General features: G+C 38.9%; 1 protein-coding gene across 4 annotated transcripts in view; it reads left to right on the top strand.

The window, feature by feature from the left end:
• LOC121527130 (disco-interacting protein 2 homolog C-like) overlaps positions 1–25,166 on the top strand; it is a 114,322-nt gene that overhangs the window by 31,104 nt on the left and 58,052 nt on the right. Inside the window, exons 2-9 of one of the 4 annotated variants that reach the window (XM_041813866.1) lie at positions 2,705–2,776; positions 3,328–3,432; positions 7,751–7,876; positions 12,002–12,298; positions 13,194–13,316; positions 16,678–16,824; positions 19,821–19,940; positions 24,801–24,998. In XM_041813866.1, coding sequence (XP_041669800.1) covers positions 2,705–2,776; positions 3,328–3,432; positions 7,751–7,876; positions 12,002–12,298; positions 13,194–13,316; positions 16,678–16,824; positions 19,821–19,940; positions 24,801–24,998 — 1,188 coding nt within the window. The remainder of the gene's footprint in view (positions 1–2,704; positions 2,777–3,327; positions 3,433–7,750; positions 7,877–12,001; positions 12,299–13,193; positions 13,317–16,677; positions 16,825–19,820; positions 19,941–24,800; positions 24,999–25,166) is intronic. The other 3 variants (XM_041813867.1, XM_041813869.1, XM_041813868.1) reach the window with 3 other exon arrangements.

The following is a 25,166-nucleotide window of genomic DNA, read 5'->3' on the forward strand; positions in this document are numbered from 1 at the left end:
TTTATATGTTTTTTTAATCAAATTGAGTGACATAAAAATGACAATGTCCCTAAACAAAACAAGACATCACATTTGCAATATGAGCAAAAATAGTTAGCTCATTCTAAATAAAACTGATGAAGCCTAGTGTTACTTCATGAAAGTCATACCTCAGCTGGTAGCCAGAGTCACCTCCCCCACCCTAGCCACCTCCTCTATAGCTTAAAGCTTTTTGCAACCCCATATTCAGATTCATGCTACTATGTTTTAATTGCTTCGGAAATAATTGCATTGCTTTTAAATTTTACATAACTGTAGATTGTGTAACAACAGACAGTGCTCTTTACAGTTTGACTACTGGAAGCATGGCGGCATCACCAGAGGTCGAAATGTGAGATTGTGTCTAAATTCCTTTTTGCAGGTTTTTTATTTGACATATCAAGGCTTCTTGATTTAAAGAACTCTGTCATCATTTTTTAGCATCATTTTAAGACAGAGACAGTGATGCTGCTGCACTTTACACAGCAGATGTTTTCATGACTGTGGTCAAAGTGATGCTGTGGTACCAGGATACCTTATTACTTTACTTTTCCAACCATAGCACTGATCTGATGCTGGTATCAGTGCATCCCTGCTGTTCATAGATGTAAACCAAAGCTAAACTGTTGGATAGATAGAAGTAAAGATTGATCAACTCACTGCAGAGTATGTCCTTTTCTGCACCAGCAGATCGTTTCCTGCAGAAATAGTTTGCCTGTACTTTTAACTGTCTTTATATCAGCGCTTTCTTTTTCATGCGTGCTAGTCAGAGCTTTGTTTGAAGCTCTCTGAGGTCTTTGGTGCTGGTAATAACATGGATTTGGTTCATGGTGTTTTGGGCACGTTTTGCATAAAAATTGGCTTGGAGAGCAGTCTGACTCACTTGCTTCCCTAACCCTCTACATCTGGTTTCTTCTTCCTCTCCCTGGCAACGATGTGACCCTCACTCCAAGCTTGGCTCGCTTGTCCGTCACAGTTCTCCACAAGGTCTGCTCTGCTTTTCAGATATTTATTAGTGTGGAGGAGTCAATCGGCAAAATGGAAGGAACGATGGGCAAGAATTTGTTAAGATGAGAACTTCAGGTTTTTGAGTTGATGTAAAACTGTCTTGTAGAGGATTTTATGCAAATGCTCATCTTGAATTATGAAACATTAACATAAAAACAGACCATGATAGAGATTTATATGGGAGCTGCAGGAGGAGGTGGACTAACCCTAACCATCTACACTACACATACTACATGTTTCTTTATGTCTCTTCATCTCCATCTGTATTCATCACATCTTTTTTATGTTGTTTCAGTTCTGTTTTTTATTTTTGTTTATATTAACAGCCCAGAAAGAGACGTTCAAAGACTGGGAGAGACAGAAAGGTTGGCTGACAGGAGACAAACTGAGGGTGTTGTGCTTAATATGGTGACCGTCCAACAATCCATTGCACCGCCCTTCAAAAAAAACAGACTTAATGAACTAGGGATGCCCTGATCATGTTTTTGTGTTGTGGATCCCAATACTGATCATTTGTGAATGAGGTCATAGGTCATGCAGGTCTATTAAAGCTGCAAGATGTTCTTTCCCTCTGCCCTGAACCAGTACTAAGATGGGGCTTTCTGAACTCTTTGTAAACTCTGCATTTAATTTATCTGTAAAGAGTGATGATGACAGAGCCGGCACACCAAAATTTTAATCTAGGGATGCACAAAATTATCTGCATGATATCAGTCAACAGATATGAAAATTATGCTGTTTTTTACAACTGATATTTTGGCTATTAAAATCTGTCTATATCCGCTGGTGCCTGCCTAAACTGTGTACTTTTAAGTTTCTTGCTAAAACCTAAATTTGCTTAACCTGACACGGCAGATGGATTTGTTTCACGCCCCACCTTTCAGAAAATGTGTGCTGAAACAAGCCATTCTCAGATTTAACCCTCATGTCCTCACATGGGGAGTAAGCAACGCCCCCAGGTTTGGTTGGTCCCTCCCCTCTTGGATGAAAGCTCCACCCTCCTCTCCTGATCCTCCTCTCAGCTGCCAGCTGAGATGCTTGATAGCTCAGTGGGTTAACCTGCCAACTTTGATCTGGGAGATTGATGGTTCAAATCCCAGCTAGGTCCTAAACTTTGGATAAAAGTGTCTGTAACATTGTAACATCACGAGTGCCACATCCATTTCCTGAGAGGGGTGTGGTCAGGAGCGGAGTCAGACCGCTCCTTAACATTTAAAGCCACAGACACAGAAACGGCTCGTTCTGAGAGGGGCTGTCGAAAAATGGACGATGTCACCTGTCTTACTAATTCTGATCTGTTTTATGGTTAAAAAATGTTGGCATTTTGACTCATATTTTTCATACTTGGTGCATCTGTAGAATTTTCAGTGCTGCTTTTTGGCTCAATCCATTGAGCCTCTTTAGTTACACTACAGTCAACACAAAGGGCTTCTCTGAGCCTCAGACACCAGAGTATTAACCACAGGCGGTTGGTTTTGGTGATCAGTAGCTAGAAGCTTTAAAGATCACATATTTTTAAATGAAAATTGGCTGAAAAGGTTCCTGATCAATCGGGGCATCTCTATGTTCACCCATACAACCTGTCTTGTTAATGAATAATTCTCTGACTAAATCAGACCTCAGCCCACACAGCCGTCGCTGGCTCTCTCACTCTCTATCTATCTCTATCTGTTCGCAGGGGACATCACTCAGAAGGGTTATGAGAAGAAGAGAAACAAGCTGATCAGGGCATATGTTCCACATGCTGGAGGTAATTTAGCAACCTCTGACCCCCCTACACACATAGCCCCCCCTCCCTATCTGCTAGAATATTCTCTTATCACTAGGAGGAAATCAATCTGCTATCATGACAAATACAGTATCGCTGATACTCTCCATCGATTCAGTCTTCAGCCGCCGCCATTAGTGAATGTAGGCTAAGACTCCCTGGAGCTCAGCTTGGGCCTGCTCCTCCGTATCTGAGTCTCTCCCCGCCTCCGCACTCACTCATCCAGGCACACCGAGGCCTGGCTGCTGTTACAGCACACTCACATCCATGACAGGATCAGGACTATTCTCCATCACAGGGTTTCAGATACACATCCTTCTACTTTATTTCATGTTGTTTTTTAATTCTTTTCTTTTATGAAGTCAGAAAAATATCATTTTTCTGCCGATTCAATTCATCTCCATGTTTGTTTTCCCTCTTTGCACTCTTCTTATTGCTTTTGTGAAACCGGTGTGTGCATATCTGTGTGTGTCTGTGTGTGTGTCTCTGTATATGTGTGCGTCTGTCCGCCTGCTTGCTGCTTGCCTCTGTAGGTATGGAGGGGCCCATGTCCCATCGGGCTCCACTCGGCCCTCCCTCTGCTGCACGATTCCACCGGCGGCGGACCTCCGGCACCCGAGATGAACGCTACAGATCAGGTACAGAGACTGCACCTTCACAGCCGACATAGGCAGTCATAAATATGTTTAATTTAGCATAAAATGATTATTTTATTGATAAAGAGTTCAAAAACAAGAGTTCACAAATTATTGTACGAAGGAGGCAACAAATGAAATGAGGTACAATGATGATGAGACAGTTTTCTGAAGTTATCAGGGTTAGTTCTAGGAAAAGGGTTTTAAGAAAGAGCCTCAAGTGTGAGTAGTTTTAATGTTATATAGATTGATAACCTTTAATTCAATCAAACTAGACTTCTTTATTACTTATCACTATGGCTGGAGTTAATGCATTAATCACAATTAATTAAGGTCCATGACTAGAGCATTCATTTTTTTAATAACATGTTATATTGTCCTTCTCTCCGCACTTTGGTTAATTCACATCAGCATCTCCCTGCAGCCACAGTGATGTAAAATAAGTCCACCACTGCTCCTTAACGTCTCATTTCACTTTAAAAACACACACACAGCTCAGCGGACAAGTCAAAAGTCGTTTTAACCTTGAGTTATCAAACATTTACCTTTTCACCTTTCCTTATTTCCTTTTCAATCCATAACAAGTTCTTTTTGTGGTAGTTAAGGTCATACCATAATCTTCAGTCTGAAGGTCCTTATTAAAGCAGAGCTGCATCGTAACAGGAAGTCAGTTGTCTGTAGTTTAAGATAGCAGAAAAAAATAAAGAAATTTGTAAATGCAAAATAGTGAATTTCAAAATACAACATAAAGGGGAATTAATCATGTTTAGAACTTTAAATTGTTTAAATATATGGCTATTGGCTATTAATTATGTTTTACTTATATTTAATGTCAAGCCAATCAGTTAGTGTTGTGGGCAGGACATAGAAATAAAGTGCAATTGTGATTATACTGGACAACACAGTTGGAAACAGACACCTGCTAGCAGCCAAATGCCAGTGCTTTTTTGAAGTGGTGTGTGAATTGATTAAACCTACCAGCCCCACTGGCAGGAAAATAAATGCCATACAACAGAGTGATAACTGACAGAAAACAACATCATTTATTTTGCTTGTTCTGTTTTGATTTTAAGAGCATCGCCAAAAACCTCTAACCTTGCAAAGCAGATGGATCTGCCCGTTTCCTTGTTTCTCACTGGCAAATCCATCTTGCAAAGCTGCTGTCTGAACCGTTTGGGCCCGGTTAGAAAGTGACATGACCAAACAGCAATGAGGGGCAGTGCTTTGTGGTGCGGCTGAGATGTGACGTAAGCAAGCAGCAACAAGAGGCCGGTGCAGTTATGGCGGAAGACATTAGCGTGGATGCTGCTAAAGTGCCAGTTTTAACAGAACTTGATGACATTTCTTCATTAAAAGAAGGACAAAGAACAGCACTGAGTTGTTTTCTTTTCTTTATTTTTGGCATTTTTGTGCATTTATTTGACAGAGGAGGACAATGGATAGGACAGGGACAAGAGTTGGGGAGAGACATGCGGTAAAGGGCCTCAGGCCAGATTCGAACTCAGGCTGTCTGCGCACATGGACACGCCCCAAACCACTTGGCCACCAGCACCCCATTGAGTTGTTTTCTATTCAAAAACGACAAAAGTCGGGTACTGACATGTCTACAGTCCATTTATTTATTTTTTTATTTATTCCTCGGTTGTGGTGCACGTGCACCTCGGTAGCGGCTATGACGTCACATTTTTTGTTGCTCTGATTGGCCCATAAAGATGTGACAGACAGAATGTTCATCCAGTCATCTTCTGAGTTTTTTTTTCAAAGGCTCTGCCCTTTCCCAAATGCTGTCTATCAGTGGTTTCCCAGATGGATGTGTGAAACAAATCCATCTGGCATTTCAGGTCAACAAATCTCACTATTTAAGCACATACACTTTGAACTAAGTTCATCATCTTTGGTCTTGGTCTAGGTTTAGTTACAGTTAAAAAAAAAACACATTTTAGGACATAACCATTAAACTAAAACAAGCAAATACTTTTATTTTTTCTGCATTATATGGTAGTAAATGTAAAGTCTTGATTATAATGACATATGTCATTACATTATACTGCCCATTTAAATAAAGTGGCTGGTAAAAAACATGATTGGCTGAAAGGTAAATTTACAACCCTGCTGGACAATATTGTGAGTGGCAATTGTCATTATGATACAAAACATAAATGGTGTTACAAGTCTACATGCTTAGTTATCAAGATTGTGAGGCAACAGCGCTAACCCCTGTGCCACTGTGCAGGCCGGGTTTTTGGATCATTTCTGAAAGTAATATCTGTGTCCAATGAAAGTGTATGAAATGTACACGTTTTGTTAATAAAGATAATCTTCATAGATTAATAATATAAGCATCATATTTGATTCGTAAATGTAACTGATGAAAGTAAAAAGCTAAAGTCATGCTATATTGAACAACAACACGGTCAACTGCGGATATGAGTGAGCAGCAGGCTCAGTTGCCACGCTTGGGGTGATGACGTCACGTATATAGTCCTGACAAACGCTGCAGTCCTTGTTAGCTGTCCTTTAGCAACCACCTGTATTAAGACATGAAAAGATATACAACTCAAAGGTGGGGATTTTTCAGATGTATTTATGTCATAGAATAAAAAATTAAAATCTCTTGAGCTTGTGCCCATTGCAGACCTTATTTTAGGCATTTATCTGAAAATTTAGTCCAAAAAAATCCATAGACTTTCAGACCATGGAAGTGCTAAACTGCTAACTCACTTCCATGTTTTAGGACTCATTCCTGCTCCACTCTATTGCACAGCCTGCTGCAAGATTGCAATTGCAGACACAACTCACTGCGGAGCCACACAGTAAGACTGAACAGTTAAAAGGCTGTAAAAGAATTAGTTATGTTCACTGAAAAAAGCCAAAATAGCTATTTCAGCTCAGTTTTTCTGAGCTGATAGAACATGTTTTTAGTGTTAAGTAAACATTATTCAGTCACTCTATTTTTTGTCACTATGCTCAAATTATTTGAAAATCATCCCTTAATCGGCAGTTTTCCCTGAATGCCTTTGAGCATTAGAGACGTGTGCGTCATGAGTGAAGTTACCCGCTCAGGTAGACAAGTCCCGTCAGCGGGGACCAACTTTAACACAGCAAGGTTGATGTAATGAACTCTGTGGAAGAGCACTTCCTGGGTCAGAGGTCACTTTTCAGTCTTTGTTAGTTGTGATCAATCAAATTATCTTACTTTAGGTGGTGTGATCTTTTTAAGATTTAAAATATGTGAAAGACAAGAAAATTGAAGTGGATGAGAAACATATTAATTCTATATTTTATATACTATACTTGAGTCACACATAAATAATTTATTTCCACTACTTTTACATAATCAATCATGACAAATATTTAGAGAGTTTTCAGCTTGTTCAATTTTACGGTGCAACATAGCACACTTTAATTATTAAGGGAGCATAAAATGCTACTACTTAAAATCAGCTAAATGCTGCATATTGGCTCAGATAATCAGTCAACCCCTAATTTTTGTAAACCATCTTTACTGATCTGTTTTGATACTTGGGCAGAAAAACTAGAAGACCTTGTCACTCATTTATGGTTAATTTGTTGTTTTTAACAACCAAAATGTTGGGAACTTCCTGCTTCAAACATTGACAACAACTTTAATTGAAGTTAAAGTTTATTTGATTGTCATTTGTCCATATCTATTTTGCATAGGTACACCTCCGGTGAACTCATAAGACAACCCAAAAAGTATAGAAATAACATTTTTAAAGTAAAAACAACCCAAGACAAAAAGGGCAAGAAAATAGTACAATCAGTGCAAGAATTAAATTAGGCATTGAAACAAATTCTTCAGATTTTTTTTTTTTTTGTAAACAGATAATCCTCATTTTTTTAATATTCCAAGATATGTTGTCCTTTCTACTTCAGAGTGACATGCATATTTCTGTGTGGTACCTTGACAGATTTTACATCTCATTAACATTACTTCTAATTTTAAATGCCTTCACTACACTGAGCAAACTACTACTCAGTGTGATTTCTTCTTAGCTGTTCTCTTTCTGGTTATTTTTTACTAATCCAACAAATTCAAACCTGCTAAAACTGAGAAACACTGGAAATCCCAGTTAGTGTTTTTATGCTAATTTACTACTGTAATTCATGGCAGCTGCTGTATTTACAGTGTGTGGCTCTACATAACATGATATTTGGCTCCTTCCTTTTAGGTTTAGTTCTGCTTCCAGTCTGTTGATTCAAAGCGTTCAGAAAAAAAATACACACACCTACTACAACAGTAATCTGAGCCAGAAATACTCTTTGTGTGAATGAATCCCTCTGTTTCTCTCTCCGTCAGACGTCCACACCGAGGCAGTGCAGGCCGTGTTGGCGCGACATGTGGAGAGGAAGGTGGCCGTGCCGATGCCTTCAAAGAGACGCTCGCTGGTAGTGCAGACATCCATGGATGCTTACACACCTCCAGGTGACGAGACACACACCAAAAACAAAAACACCTTCATAAAGAGGGACTGTTTTACACCTAGGCCTTGATCTCATATGTGTAAAAGATATAGGTAAATCAGAACTCCTGTACTTTTAAACCTAGGCCTTGTTTTCATGTATTTTGGGTCTAAATCATCAACTGGTACTTAAAGGTTTGAAGTGATCTAGGCCAAGGGGAAATGCACCCTAATTTTGGACACCCTTAAATATTAGATACAAGCATTTATTTCTGCAAGGTTTCTTCACATGGTGTTTTTTTTAAGAGAATGATAGCTAAGTCCTTTGATGTAAAAAAGATGTGTAGAGGAGAAAAAGAAGCAGCAGAAGAAGGGGAACTCATCTCGATTAGGAGCATTTTTTACAGCCTGTCTTGCAACTTTTGGCTGCAGCAGTTAACTGGAGCTATTCCAAACCTTTTTGTTCCTATTAGACATTAAAACCCCCAATTATGTAAAACAAATTGATCGAGGGTCAAAAACAGCAGAGAGGTTTTCCAAAAGTCCGATAATTGTTTTTTAAAAAGGAGGTTATTTTCACTGTATTACTCACTTTTAGAGAACCTTCCTCAAACTCACTGAAGTGAACATTACTTGATTAAAATTTCCTTTGACTCTGAATTAAATGTGCCATTTTAAAAAGCTTTGAAACAGGAAAAGACATGCTCACACAGACATTAGTTATCTGTACTGAACTGGGTTATGCCAAGCCTAAAATTTGCCCCTGGAGAGGCTGCCCTGTGCCCAGACAGGATTAGTTTGTAATGCTGTGGATGGATTTTTATTCTGACACAGAAACACACTCACTTCACCAAAAACTGCAAACACGCACATTTCCTGAGGCATGCATTTACTGACAGATTTACAGTAAAAACAAACCGCAGACAGCCAGTCAGCTGCTGTAAATGTGTCCCATCATGGACAAAGGAAAATAGGGATTATTACCTTTATGTTTTAATGCTTGAGAGCACTCTGGAGCCACAGGACGCTGAGACATGAAGTCATCCTTTACCTCACATCCCGGCTCATTAGAATCACATAATCAAAGCTGAAAACATAATTTTGGATCTGATTGAATCTTAATGAAGGAAATGTAATAACTTTGTTCGCCATCAATTTCCTTGTCAACCTTTGAGGAAAACTTTAATAGAAGTGGGCGCCTCTGCAGAGCTTCACATGGACCTGAAATCAAGTTAGAGATATTTTCAGAAGAGAGACGAGCCGGGTGAACGTCTTTATATAACTTAAGATTTCTGTTTAAATTAGGGTTTATTTAGGCCGCTCAGCCGTGCTCAGATGATTACCTCTTGTTTAAAGAATTAAAATCTGTCTCTGTGGCTCTTTTCTGATGTGCAGCCTGAAGCCAGCTTTAAACCTAATTGCTTCTTGTTGCTCTTCTACGTAAGCTGACTAATTATTGACATTTTGGCTCTGCCAGCTTAAGAGCTGCAGTCTGCCGCTTCTCCTGAAACGTCAGTGTTAGAAGTGTTTAATCATGCTCTGCTGCTGTGCTCTAAATCATCGGTTTATTGACTTAAGACAATAAATGTAGAAATGCATCTTCTTATCATCACAAGGCTCATATGTGAGGCTGCTTGCTCACTGACCAGCCTTTGGAATGTCTGGATTTTAAGGAGGACATTTAATCAGTTTAGTTATATTCTATTACGGACCTTTGTAAATACAATAATCCAAAACAAACTTAAATACTTGAATGTACAACAAATTAAACATCAGTTTGGACATTTGCAAATAGAAAAATCCTCCAAATCCAAACCTTAGAACTATAGTGCTCTAGGTCTGTTAGAGTGAGGAAACAGAGGAAGCGTTTTCATTGTTTAGGTCAAAAAGTGGCAAAAGTGACAGCATAACAGAAATTACCAGCAAAGAAAAAACTAAAGTTGTTGCATTTAGTCTTAACATTTTGGAGGGCTAGTTCTGTTTGAACTGTTTATAAGATATTATGCTGAATGATTTTTTTTAAAGTCATTCATTTAACCAAAAGTCAAATTATGAGCTTAAAAAAAAACGGCCTGTAAACGCTGTATAAGTATCCACCTGTGTCAGCTGTAAATATTAGCCACTAAATTCGTACTTATCAGCTTATAGAAGCAGTACATATCAGACTACTGTATATGAGCTGTAAATATTGGCCTAAATCAGCTGAAAATATCAGCCTATATATCAGCTGTAAATATCAGCAAAAATCAGCTGTAAAGATCAGCATATATCAGCTGTAAATATCAGCATATATCAGCTGTAAATATACGCATATATCAGCTGTAGATATCTGCATATACCAGCTTTAAATATCAGCAAAAATCAGCTGTAAATATCAGCATATATCAGCTTTAAATATTAGCAAAAATCAGCTGTAAATATCAGCATATATCAGCTGTAGATATCAGCATATATCAGCTGTAGATATCAGCATTTATCAGCTGTTAATATCAGCCTAAATCAGCTGTAAATATCAGCATATATCAGCTGTAAATATCAACTTATATCAGCTGTAAATATTGGCCTAAATCAGCTGTAGATATCAGCACATATCAGATGTCAATATCAGCATATATCAGCTGTAAATATCAACCTATATCAGCTGTAAATATTGGCCTAAATCAGCTGTAAATATCAGCATATATCATCTGTAAATATCAACTTATATCAGCTGTAAATATTGGCCTAAATCAGCTGTAAATATCAGCACATATCAGATGTCAATATCAGCATATATCAGCTGTAAATATCAGCATATATCAGCTGTACATATTGGCCTAAATCAACTGTAAATATCAGCCTATATCAACTGTAGATATCAGCAAAACTCAGCTGTAAATATTGGCCTAAATCAGTTGTAAATTATCAGCATACATCAGCTGTAAATATCAGTATATATCAGCTGTAAATATACGCATATATCAGCTGCAAGTATTGGCCTAAATCAGCTGTAAATATCAGCATTTATCAGCTGTAAATATCAGCATATATCAGCTGTAAATATTGGCTTAAATCAGCTGTAAATATAAGCGTATATCAGCTGTAAATATATTTCCCTATATCAGCTGTAAATGTTGGTCTAGATCCCATTAAATATCAGCCTGTATCTGCTATAGATATTGACCTATATCAGTTAATATTGGCCTATATGCACTGTAAGTATTGGCCTTTTTCAGCTGTTAATATAGGCCTATGAAGCTGTAAAAACAGTCTATATCAGGCATAAATACGTGCTTATAAATGTATAAATATCAGCCTGTTTTAGCTGTAAAAATATTTATCTTTATATCTTATAAACGGGCTTATTTCAATTTAAATATTGGCCTTCAACAGCTGTACATATGGGCCTCTAAAGCTATCAATATAAGCCTGTATCAATCAAAGGTATAAGCCTTTATATCAGCTGTAAATATTTGCCTATAATAGCAGTAAATATCTGCTAATACTGCTAATATCATTAGTACATATCTGTATCACCAGAAGTATTTGCCCATATCAGAGTTTGATATCAGCCTATTTCAGCAGTGTTAATAATTTATAAACATCGGCCTATATCAGCAGTGAATATTTTGCATAATCAGCTGTAAATATGGGCCTATAAAGCTCTTAATATCAGCCAATAGCAGCTGTAAATATGAACTTTAAATATAAGCCTATGGAAGCTGTAAATGTCTGCCTCTATCACCAGTAATTATTTGCCTAAATCAGCAGTAAAGATCAGCCTATTTCAGCTGAAAATACCAGTCTATATAAACTGTCAATAAAAGTCAGTATCAGCATTGAAAATCTGCCTATATCAGCTGTAAAGTTGAAGGTCAGAACTACATTATTATTCTGGTTTTGGCTAAATGAAGGTAAAAATAATGTCACATCAGCTCTTGGCTGAAAAAGGAGAAAATATTTCACTCTAGGTGAAACTATCCGCTTAAATAAAGGTTTAGGTAAATGTAGCCTTCTTTAGTCCCTTTTACAGTGTGTTTTATTAGTCATGTCTGAATGTGTCAGCTGAACTGATAGCCCCTTTTTGCCTCCATGCTCAGATTGTGTTGATGTTGTTTTGATGTTGTGCGAATGTTTGACCAATAATGGCTGACACTGACTCTCACTAGGCCTGTCCCCCCTGTGCTCAGACTCGTCGTCGGGCTCAGAGGAGGAGGCGGGGCCAGGCGACGACATGTCAGGCATGGAGCACTGGATGAGCCGCCCTTCCCAGTTAGGCCCCGCCCACCTGGGCTCCACCTCCTCCTCCTCCTCGTCAACGCAGAGCGGAGGCAGCGGCAACGCCGGGCGGTTGGCCGACTCGCTGGCACATGCACACATCTCGCACCTTGCGCACTCACACCTGGCGCACACTCACATGGGCCAGTCCCACCACCAGCAGAGCCACCTGTCCCAGTCACACCACGGTAAGACCAGATCTGGTTCAGTTGTGTTTGGGAGGGTCAGGTTTGTGCGGGGAATATTAAAAAGAGAGAGAAGAACACACTTTGCTCCGTTTTTCTGTTTTGTTATTATTTTTGTTTGTACATATATGTCAGTCTTCTGTCCTTTTTTATTTATAAACCTTAGGTTTACTTAAATTTGGCCTACTATCTGTGGATAAAAATATGGCCTAAGCTGTTTTGCATGTGATGAAAATGTACTAGTAGGAGTTTTTGAAGATACATTCCTAAAACTGTGAATCATGGCAGCTCTAGTTATGCAGCTTTTTTCGCTGCTCAGCAGCATTTTCTGCCATTATTTTAGTCATGCATTGAAAAATATCAGTGTGTGTATTAAGATGATCTTAAATGCCAAAATACAATCAGATGTAACAGGACATTTCTAAAATAATCAGTGTGAAACTTATTTTAGGAGGAACTACCTAACTTTAAAGGATTATAAATCTTTGCAATATGTGATGTAGCCCTGTTAATTCTTTGTGCCATGGTCATTTTTTTAATCATTAAAAAAAAAAAAAAAAAAAAAAAAAAAAAGGAGTATAAAATCATTGATTGGTCTGAGGATTTATAGGCTTACAGCTGCTACAGGTGTCCCATTGTTACTGTTCCGTTTTCAGATTACATAGATTATTGTGGACCACCTTTGGGATTTAAAGAATATTTGACCCAGTAGAACCAAAATACTGGATTACATTACCCACCCTGCCTTTGGATAAAGAGGCTTGCCCTCTTTATCTGCATCTATTCGCCAAGTTTTCCTCATTTTGAGCAGCTGCTTTCAACCTTGTTGTAGTTTTATGTTAAATTCTGACGATGCAAACTGGATTATCACTCGCTTGCTCTGTGTGTGTTCCTACAGGTATCGGCCACCTGTCTCTGAAGAGGAAGGGAGCTCTGAGTGTTGCAGAGAACGGAGGGTCTCTGAGACGATCCTGTGAGTTTGGATCTGACATGCTGTGGCCGCCACCGCTGGAATCAGACGGTATGTTCAACCAAAACAGTGTGCTTTAAACCGAAATGTTTGACCCATTGTAAAAAGTTATTTAAACAACTGGACATGCTGAGAGAGAAAGCAAGCTTATTCGTCTCAAGTAATTTTCATCTTTGGTGTGATAAATTCTGACTTTTTTTGTGCAAAAGCTCATATTGGGATGATGACTATGCAATTTATTGTTCTGACATAATTTAGATCAACATAAGCTTCATACTAAACTACTTATTGTAGTTACTGAATAAAACTGTTTGAGGTTATCAGCTGTTCACCTATTTTCTGCTGTTGACATGTTTAATGCTGGATTATAGGGAAGACACCAGAGCTGTATGGCAAATGCTTTGTGCACAGTGGGCTCTTAAACGTTAACAGCTGCTCGTGCAAGCTCATTGTACTAAATTCACAAAAACCCCAATGTAAATTTAATTACAGCATTCTTTAGTGTACATTGATGCTGTTTTATGTCCCTATTTTAATATGTTAAGAAGCTAAAGCAACTGAAGGTGTTGTTCGCTCGTCTTGTTGTTCAGGATATTTATGTTCAATATACTAAAAATGCTAGTCTCTTGACGTTTTAATCAGATTAGCTTTCAACTAGGTTTGTCAACAATCCTTTGTTTAAAATCCCAGTATCTATACAAAATTGCCTATTCAAAAGATGTTACAGTAAATCGAGCATATAGCATTAGTTCAGGCAGGCCACAGAGTCAGGCACTGCTATATAATTGAGATCAGCTGATCTCACGCAAGCCCTCCTCGGCTGACGACCAGCTGATTTGCTTTTAAGCATGCTGTTGGCTAATCACACTCATGCTGCCATCTTTAAACTGCTCTAACCTGGCTGTGCTCTGCTGCTCCCTCTCCAGGCCACTTTTTACAAACCTCATCCACTCCAGCTCCTCCCTCCCTGAACAGCTACATGTGAATAATGTCGATAATTGCAAATTGACAACTAATTATAAAGAAAAAACATTTAATGACTACAAATCATGTGTGTTTCTTGACTAAGAAGTCCTGACTGTTGTAAAGTTGCTGTAATTATTTATGGTTGTACAAATTGCTACGGCACACCATGACCTGGCTCAGGGCACACCAGTGTGCCTTGCCACACCATTTGAGAGCCACTGAAATAGTGAATCAAATAAAGGCAATGACATGTATGTAATGATGTTGACTAGGTAAGAGGCAGTTTTAAGATGCTTAATCTGTCAAATATACTAGTAAACACTTGTATAGTTAAGAAATATGCAGGAGAGCGTGTACAAAATGACCCATTAACATCCAGTCATCCTTAGTTAATATGATGGCATTTGCACTTTTCAGGTGATCATATTTACTTTCTCTGTGAAAGAACCCTTTTATGGTTTATTTGATTTTTTTTTAACAAATGAAGCAAACCTCCAATTATTTTGAATTTTAAACACACATATACAGTCCTGTGCATAAGTTTTAGGCATGTAGGGCACTAAGGATTCACATCCACATCCACCCCTGATTCTGGGCTAAAGGTGCTAATTTTTTTAAAATTTTGATTTATTTATTTATCTTTTTTTTTTTTACAGACTATTTTCCCATGTCCCTGCTAATATGCAAAGACATTCAGAGCATAACCTGGATTGTGCCTATCCTCCTTCCTACCCAATGTTGCCCTCAGGCAGCTTACCTAACCCTAACCCACTCGCCATCACACGACTTACGTCAGCCTCAGTTTTCGGCCCAAACATGCCTAAAAGTTCTGCACAGTGCTGTATATATTTCAGCAGATATACTGGCTAAAAATGTGTGATGTTCCTTGGCAACTCAATTCAAATCTGATTAAATGCAAATCATAATAGGGCTTAGTTGCCTAGTCTGAGGTTAGGAAGACACTCAGGAAAAAGTCAAAACTACTGCTAAATGAACAGACAGGTTCACAGCAGCAATGGGGGAGGTGTTTGCAGAATGTGGCTAACATTAGCATTAGCATTAACATATCAGCAGCAGCACCACTGGCTTTCAAGCCTCTTTGCAAGTTAACATTCACATTCCTGTGCTGAATGACGCTGTTATATTTGAGCACAATCTAACACAGCTTACACACTTCTTTATGCTCATTTCATGGATCAAATAGTGATATTGGGGCTCTCTGCGGTTAAGTTTGAGGTTAAAGAGTATCAAAGTAGTAGCCCTTAACTGAAGCAACTGTAGCTGCTAATGTCAGGCAGCTGAATTACAATTTTAATCACGGATTTGATCCGGATTGGAGGACAGATATGACTAAAAATTTTAGGAATTATGTTATCAGACTTGTTATTCTGGTGCCAACTACCAGGAGACCAGGCATTCAAGCATTTAGTCAGATTATCATGCCCAAACCTGCTGGGAATATCTACAAATATAGTCACATATCAAAAATGGACGGCAACTCCAAAGCTATTGTCTGCCAATGCAGATATTATGCAGATAAAGTTATGCAACCAAAATTAATTGATTCATGTCAGGTCTTTGTAAAACAATATAACAAAGAGGATGGTCTAGACTTGCTCTTTTTGTAAGTTTCTTGAGATTAAATCTGTCAGGAATTGGTGCCAACAAAGAAAGACTGATTGACTGAATGGAAAAATTTTTCTACATGAATAAAGATTCACTTGACTAGATCTAAATCTGCAACACTGACTCATCCATGAAAAAAGAGCTTGCAATGGACCAAAGAAGTAAATGAAAATAGCCAGATGGAATGGGAAAAAGAGAAATGTTTGACATTACAAGCTGCAGATGTCTTAATGACTTGTCCACTAAGCTATCTGGGAGTTTTTCAAAGTAAAAGGAGACATTGAGGAGCAGTGGTGAACTTATTTTATATCCCCATGAGAGCAGGAAGAAGCTACAGTAAATAGTATACTGATGCTACTCTGCTATTGCAGCTTAAGTAGGTGCATCTCAAAGGAGAAAAGCATGAAATTATGCAATTAAAAAACTAAAGTCTTTAATTTTGGACCTTAAACACATTGTGCAAAATGCTCACAGCCCCATTTTTGAAAAATACTTAAGTTTTGTGCAGAAACTTGACACATTTGATGATAAACAGTGCTTTTATTTTAATGTAGAGCACACAAAGGCAGCATTGTTTATAGCACGTATTGTGTTGAGTAGATATCCCATCGTGTGAGACCTCATTCTCTCTCATGTGTGCCAGGAATGTGACCTAAATTAAAAAGCCACCAAACGTTCATCATAACGTGTTTAATAGTCCGTTATGGCAACAAAACAAAGCACTCGACAAATGTAGCAGTGATGGATCTGAACAATGACTCACCGCTGGCTGTTTGTCTGTTTACATCTCTCTCTCTGTTCTCTCTCCATCTGCCTGCAGAGAACCACTCGGCCCCCCCGGACGTGACGGGCTACTCGTCCGACTCATCCCACTCCCACACGGAGCGTCACCACATGTCTAACATGGGAACCATCGCCAGGAACACACAGAAGTACGGCAATGCAGAGCGCATGGAGACCGGTGATGGTAAGAGTCCTTGCCCCCCGCCACCTCTGTCCTCCTGCTGTTGAACCTTTAGCTGCTCCCAAACGGGGCCCTGTGAATAAAGACGGCAAAGACAGTTGGACAGAAATAGAAACTCCTTAATCAGGAGACGAGCTCAAATTGGACCATCGCCTCAGAGAACGGACCAATTACACCGTGTCTGTTCATGTCACTCCCCTGGATGAACAGATTGGTCTTTTTTATTTTTTTATCCTTTATATTTTTAAGAAAAGCTGAGTGAGCATCTCTCTTCTTTTGCAGCATGCTTCACATTCACGCAGTCACAGCTAGAGGAGTGAGAGCTGATCACACTGATCACAGCCTGTGGTCCATTCAAGCTGAGAATTGAATGAGATGCTTAAGAAACACATGGGCCTCATGCAGGAAGTGATACACCAACACATCTCCTCTTTTTTCTGTTTTTATCCATGATCTTGTCTCGTTTAAAAGCTCTATGTAAACTTCTGAGATCCATGAAAGAAGGACTCAAAAGGAGCAAAAAGAAGAACTCAAACGGTGCAGAATTGTTTGTGTAGTATAGAGAAACGTTGAAATATCTCTATTTATATGGCGCCATTTTAAAGCAAATGTTATCTTAAGACACTTTACAGAAAGAGCAGATCATTATCGTTGTTATATTATTTAAAAAGCCCCAACCAAAAAACATTTTGCAGATTACAATGGCAAGAAACCTCTCTTACCAAGCAGAAAGCAGATGTTGAACAGCCATCTACTGAAGCTTTGTCGGGCTCACAGGAGCAGAAATGGAAAGCCACAAACTAACAGACGCAACAATAACAAATCAAACAGATACAAAGCTACAGTACCGGTAATAACGGTGAAAGTATGTATGCTACTGAGATGGATTTATGCTTCTTCATTAAAGCTAAACTATAGCCTTCCAGCTGGCCCACATATCTCGGAACAATACAGAAAGGCTTACACCTGCAGCCGTTGTGCACCTTTTCAAAAATCTAACCACATGCGGAAATGACGCAAACTGCACACCCTGTAATTGGCCTGCTGGAAAACTGCTAGTGTCTGTGTAATTACAAACATATCATGTACACTCTAGAGCGAGATACAACCACTGAAATCTACTTAACCATATTGATAAAATATCAGATATGCATGTCCTCATCCATGTCTCCCTCAAAGGCTGAATGAGTGTGAAACATTCCCATCCTCTGCCTTAGCTGATTCAGCACCGTACTTTCCATCTCCTCCGATGTCTTCTCTCTTTCTTCTTTAAAATAACTGCAGTAAAATAAACTATTCAATATTTATCAGTTCCGAATCCAACTTAACACTGTGTTTGCATGCGAGTGCAAGATATCGCAACGCATGCATACATGCTCACTGTGCAGGACACTATGGTAAAAAGCTATGACATAGCACTGATTGAAACGAAACTTAAAATTTTAAGTTGAAAGTCAAACCACTGTTTTCAGTTTGGTTTCTTGTGAATTTTTGACTGTACACTATACTTTTTATACTCAGAAATTCTGATTTACAACTCTTTAAACTTAAAAATTCTGAGTCTATTTTCTTCTAATTATATGACTTTACAATCTCAAATTATGTTACTTTCGTAAAATATGTTGCCTTTTCCCCTATAAAATGAGTGGATCCTCCTTATTTCTCAGTCTTCTAAGTGGCAGTAATACACCATCAGTATGTTCCTGATCTTTTTTTTTTTTTTCTTTTTCTCTGAAAATATGTACATCTAATTTTGTCAAATCAGAGCAGTCAGGGCCCCACAGCCCCCCTGAGCAGAAAAGAATCAGCGTCGCCCCCTAGGGGTGCCCAGGGCCAAGGGCCCAGGTTGGGAACCAAAGCTTTAAACATAAATTATCTGAAATTTTTCATTCAGTAGTACTGAAAATATCGAACGTATTGATGTTAAAAACAAATAAATGATGGTCTTTTTAGAGTGAGAGTAACATCACACAGCAATATGTGATCAAAATAAGATTAAATAAAGAGAGGGAGTGCTTTAAGCAGTGATATAGAGAAGCAGAAGGTTATTTTGTGATTTTTTTCCGAGTGGTTAGGCTCTTAAAAGTTTGAAACATGTCGACACCTCCACAAAAACGTGCAGGGAGGTGCAGGATTTCGTTTGATTGCTGCTGAGAAGGCGCCTCTTTCTGCCTGTTGTGTCTGCCCCCTGCTCTGTCCTAGACACTATTAACTGGTGCACAGTGAAGTTTTGTAAAGTCCTTTAAGCATCTTAAATAGATGGAAATGTTAACAGTAGTGTCTGTTTCAGACAGATAGAGAGAGACGAGGAAGACAGGGATGTCTTCTGGTCCCTGCCAAGTTTTTTTCTTCATGCCCCAACGTGCAGACTGATGACAGCAAACACCAAAATCAATAGAATATGCTAGATTAGAAAATAAGAAATAACAAAGAAGAACCACAAATGTAAAAAAAAATTAAAACAAAAAAACAATATTTCTCTGCAGCAGGGCGATCCCAGCCTTTTTGGCTGATTGAACTCACTAACATGCAAAGAGATTAAAGCAGAAGTTTATGTGACCTACAGACTCCTCAGGTGCACCTCGGTGAATTACCATAGGAGTGATTACCAAAAACAAATCAACACCTAAAACCAAACATCCAATAACAGACAATAAACCAAGTACCTTACATTTGTTGGAAAGTAGGGAGGAGTTTGAAGGCAGATAAAAGTTTTTTTGCATCTATAGTTTAACATAAATTTGAGAAAATGAGTGAATTATCACATAATGCTGTTTCATGAGGCCCAGTGTTTCTTAATCATAAATACAAAGCCCAAAGTTCAAGACATTTGGAGAAGAATTTGGGAGACTGTAGCCCAATAAAACCTCAGGTTTGAAGCAATTTTAATTTGTCAGAAGGTAATCAGGACTCTCTTTTGAGCCATCCAGGCCTTCACTCTTCCTCTCAGCCCAAACCTTTATCCTCACGGCGTGTGTATGTGTCTGGGGTTCTTACAGGTGTTCCAGTCAGCAGTCGTGTGTCCGCTAAAATCCAGCAGCTCGTGAACACGCTGAAGCAGCCGCGCAGACCTCCACTCCGGGAGTTCTTTGTCGATGACTTTGACGAACTTCTGGAGGGTTAGAGACCGTCTTTGCTCCTGCATGACTCGTGTTTCTGTCTGTCTGATTATTTGTTTTAAGTTTCACTGTGTTTTTCCAATCTGTCTCTTCATACATGGGAGTCATGAGAGGTTCTCTGAAAGTCTTGTGTTAGACATGGGAGAACCCTGCATGGTCCTTCTGTTCAGGTACTCCGCTTCACTTCACCTCATTGTGTCAAAATGATTCTTTGTTGAGGGAGAAACATCCACTGAAAGCGTTAACTGCATCCATGATTGCAGAAATTTACAGGTTGATTTACTGAATCAATACAGATTTTTTAATTGTAGTTATTTAGATTTTGATTCCAGGTACTTGAACTGTCCATAATCAGCTTCCCTTCACCCTGTTTTCTACTTTAAGATTTTTGCTGCCAAAGAGTTCATTTACTATCCTGTTTTTCTAATGATTTAACCACCTAACCACTTATACAGGTTTATATCAAGATATTTATCTGGCAACAGCCTCATATGCAATAGATTTATGGTGTGCAGCCTTTAAGGGTGCACTTACTCTACGCTACTTCCAAATTATTATGCAAATGATATTTTTCTGTGGTTTTCCTCAATAGTCGATGCAAATGACAGTCTGTATAATTTCCATTTCATCAACCATTAGAACGTAATTCAAATTTTATTGAACAGACCTCCCAATGATAACTATTTTTATTCAAAAATAAAAAAGCATACTATTATTATGCACAATAGAGTTTCAAAACATTTTGTAGGTTGTAAAGAACTGAAAATGGTAATTTGTTGAATTTGCAGCATTAGGAGGTCATATTAACTGAAATCAAAAGCTATTCAATCAAAAACATCTTAACAGGCCAAGTTCCATGTTAAAATAGGAACCCTTCTTTGATATCACTTTCATAATTCTTGCATCCATTGAACTTGTGAGTTTTTGGTGAGTTTCTGCTTAAATTTCTTTGCAAGATGTCAGAATAGCCTCCCAGAGCTGCTGTTCTGATGTGAACTGCCTCCCACCCTCATAGATCTGTTGCTTGAGGATGTTCCAAAGGTTCTCAATAGGGTTAAGGTCAGGGGAGAATGGGGGCCACACCATGAGTTTTTCTCCTGTTATGCCTATAGCAGCCAATGACTCAGAGGTATTCTTTGCAGCATGAGATGGCTCATTGTCATGCATGAAGATAATTTGTCTACAGAAGGCACCGTTCTTCTTTTTGCACCATGGAAGAAAGTGGTCAGTCAGAAACTCTGAAGACTTTGCCGATGTCATTTTCACACCTTCAGAGACCCTAAAGGGGCCTACCAGCTTTCTCCCATAATTCCGGCCCAAACATGACTCTGCCACCTCCTTGCTGACGTCGCAGCCTTGTTGGGACATGGTGGATTGTGGCTTCACTCAATTCCTGGCTCATTTTGAGTCATTTTGGTCAGATATAGCTCTTCAACACTCTGTCTTTGTTAACTATGATTGTGCATGAGCCTCATTCTCTGCTGACGCCACATCTTCCCACTCTGCCAGGGCCAAATAAGGAAGTAAGTGTTCTTGTACCCAAATGTGCCGCTTGAGTGAGGTGTAGCGCTCTCGGCCTTGTCAAACAAAAAGGACACTGAGGGTCAGACGTGCTTGGGTACAGTACAGATTGCCTAGTGTGGATGCGCCCTTAAATATAGCATAAGACAGGCACAATGAATCCAGTTTTTAACACTGTCAGGGTTTTGTCCTTCCCGTGATCAAAGAAACATGATTGACCACGATTATCTAAGTAACAAATGCAAAACTCTACAGAGGCTTCAGATGGAAATTTTTTTACAATTTTACTCCTGTGTATAATCAAGCTGCTTAATCCAAACTTTTTGTGCTCTGTGCCTACATTTGCACCAGGATTGTGCTTCTTCAAGATAGAAAAATATAGACCAACACACCCAGAATGTCTGCCAACCCTACCCTTTAGATAGCATGCTATATGCCATCAAATAGAGCATTATTATAAAACATTCTTAATAAAGAGGAATTATACTTTGCTTGATTATGGATACTTACAACAGGATGATTGTAAGGAGCTAATGTGAATCAAAAACAGCAGATGAAGGTGGTGGTTTAGCTCAGTGGGTAGAGCAGGCATCCATGCACAGAGGCTGTAGTCCTCAACACACTGGTCACAGGATCGATCCCGGTCTCTGTGCTGTTTGGTGCATGTCTCCCCCCTGCAGCTGAAACAGCAACTGAGATTTAATAAATCTTATTCCAACCCCGGTAACCATTGAGTAGCAGTCTGTTTTAAACCAGACAATGCCACTAAAATCCTTAAATAATCAATAAAAAAATCATGATAAATATGTCAGAATAATCAAGGTTGTCATTTTTGTCCAAAACCATGCAGCCCTACCACAGTATTGTATTTTCAGCTTTTGTGGCACCATCAGTTGTCCCTGCAGCAGAGTCCTGTGCACAAAGAGGAAGATTGTGGAGTGGTGATAGCAGATATTTGTCCCCTGGGACTGAAGTCGGAGCCTGCAGGTGGATGCTGGGGAGGCAGAGGGGATGGATAAAGAAAAGAATCAGCATCAATGAAGGTCGCAGAGATATTGCAGCACTTGTTGAGCAGAGGGAGAAAACCTAATCCGGCTGACCAGTACACTCAGGACTTTTGTTGTTCAGGGTTTTCTATTGAAGAAAGGCCAGTTATCTGCTGAGAGAATGTTGATATGTATTATTCTCCATTTGTGTCCTGAACACTTGATTAATATTTAGCCAGACAGCGCTTAAATTTTCATTAAAAAATCATTAACTCTGTAAGTTTTTGTCTTCACACCTTGATAAGTTTCCTTCACATCTGTCTAACACCCCTAATGTCAGAATAAGGAATCACTTTCTTTAAAAATAACTTGAGCTGAGCAAGAGCTGAGTGCTCTATGGAGAACATAAAGTTCCTCTGACTATACTTCTTCAGCTCTGAGACGTCTGCAGATCATCATGTCTGTGTCTTGTTTAATTCCCTCCCACCATCTGGCTGCTTCTTCTATCTTTGTCTTGACTCTTCTTCTGTAGAGAACCTTGTATTTCAGATATGTGCTGTCTCATTGCATGGTATACTACTTCCCAGCACTCTTTTCACATTTTCTGACAATGGCATAAAGTTGACTTCCTCCAAATCTTGACCTTTGGCTGCCTTCTCTCATCATTACCGGGGAATTTGAGTATTTTATTTTGCTTTTGACAGGATGAAATCGAGCATGCATGCATTAAACCTTTAGCGTACAGTGTATACCAGTGTGACAGCTTCAGGGCCACACTTTGCATCAGTAAGAGCTACTGCTCTCATTTAAAGCTTTGAATGTTAGGGGTTGACTGATATCAGTTTTTCAGGGCGGATACCAATTTTTTAAGAAACTGATAACAGATATTTTTCAACTGATATGCATGTATTATGATTTACAAAAGGTATTTGAAGTGTCACAAGTAAAATATTATGTCATAAAATGAAGGAAGTTAAAGAAAGCTGTTGCTCTATTAGCATGAGAATCAGCACAGAGCAACACAGAAGTGATGTTAATTTTGTCGACTGAAACTGTGACTAAAAATGTTTGTGAAACACGTTTTTTTTTCCATGAGTAAGACTGGACTAAGACTAGCCAAAACAGATCTTTGATGAATAAAACTGACAAAAAGTAAGTTCAGTTTTCGTCAAGATGACTAAAACTAGACTAAAATGTAATTTAGCTTTCCCTGGACATTAAAAATCCACGATATTTCTCCACTGTTGGTAATCTGTGAAAATACAATGCATCTGCTGTAGAAAGCAGGGACCCCAGGTTTGGCAGGATGCATAAAACGCATTAAAATGACAAAAGACTAAAATGTAAGGACTTTTTATTGACTAACACTGAGACTAAAATGTTTTTGATTTTTTTTTTACTTAAACTAGACTAAAACTATAAGAGTAGAAATGACTGAAATGTGACTAAAACTTAATGCCATTTAACCTAAAGACTAAAACTGAGACTAAATTTAAAAGTATCTGTCAAAATTAACACTGCACAGTAGCGGCAGGAAAACCAGGCTAAAGTGTTGATTGGCCAGTAGTCATGTGATATCTAGCCAATCAGATTGTGTTGTATACATGACATTTGGTGAGACTGTGGAGAGTGAAAATTAAGCTAGAGGGGAAGACACATTTTAAAGTTAAATCATTCATCCATCCATTTTTTACTCTGCTTTTCCTGTTCGGGGTTGCTGTGGATAAGCGCATAGTGCAATTGTTGATTAATTTACTTTATAAATTATTGGCAAAGTAAAATGCCGATACCGATAATCGGCCAAATGCCAAATATTGCCTCCAATAATGGGGCTCGACTGCTTTGCTGCTGTACTAATGGTGCACTGAATAGCAGTAGCCTAGGATCTGTGGAGGTAAAATAAGACCCAAAGCCTTGTAAAAATGTAGTCCATGACCCCTGGTGCATACTGTACCTTCTCCGTTTACAAGTATGTAGTCAGTTAGATCATGGTAATAATTGTAGATGTTTTCAGTATAATACTTTGAACAGACACTAAACACATAACATCTGTGTTTTTGTGGGTCCTGACCCTGTGGGGGTCATCAGCCTGTAAGGGGGTTTCAGAAACTTGGAAGAATAAGGGAACAAAAATTAAAATAAATTGTGTTATTGTTGACAAAGGTATTTTGATATGTGTTTATGTTTTTATCACTGCATTTCACAGTTTGTGCTCTTTTTTCTATGCCAGTCCTCACATGTTAATGAGTTTTCATGTATTTAATGAGGGTTTTCATGATAATAAATCAAACTGTGAGCTATTAAACGTTTCTGAGTCGGACATTGACAACTTCATCTGTCCTCTGACCTCCAGTCCAACAGCCTGACCCCAATCAGCCGCGGCCGGAGGGGGCAGAGATGATGCCAGTGCGAGGTGAGGCGCTGGGTGTGGTCACCAACTGGCCCCCGTCTCTGGAGGCGGCGCTCCAACGCTGGGGAACCATCTCTCCTAAAGCCCCCTGCCTCACCAGCCTGGATACAGCAGGGAAGCCCCTCTACGTGCTCACATATGGTAACCAGGCACTCCCATAGTTCAGTTCCACTTCATTTCATTTGATTTTAAGGCAATAAAATAAGGTAATTAAGTTTATTCTGCTGTCACACTCACTCTGTCGCTTTAAATGTTTTTACAGGAACAAAGAAGATTTACAGTCGATGTTTGTGCAGTTTAGATTCAAAC

Source organism: Cheilinus undulatus, linkage group 19 (assembly GCF_018320785.1).
Source record: "Cheilinus undulatus linkage group 19, ASM1832078v1, whole genome shotgun sequence".
Taxonomy (NCBI): Eukaryota; Metazoa; Chordata; class Actinopteri; order Labriformes; family Labridae; genus Cheilinus; species Cheilinus undulatus.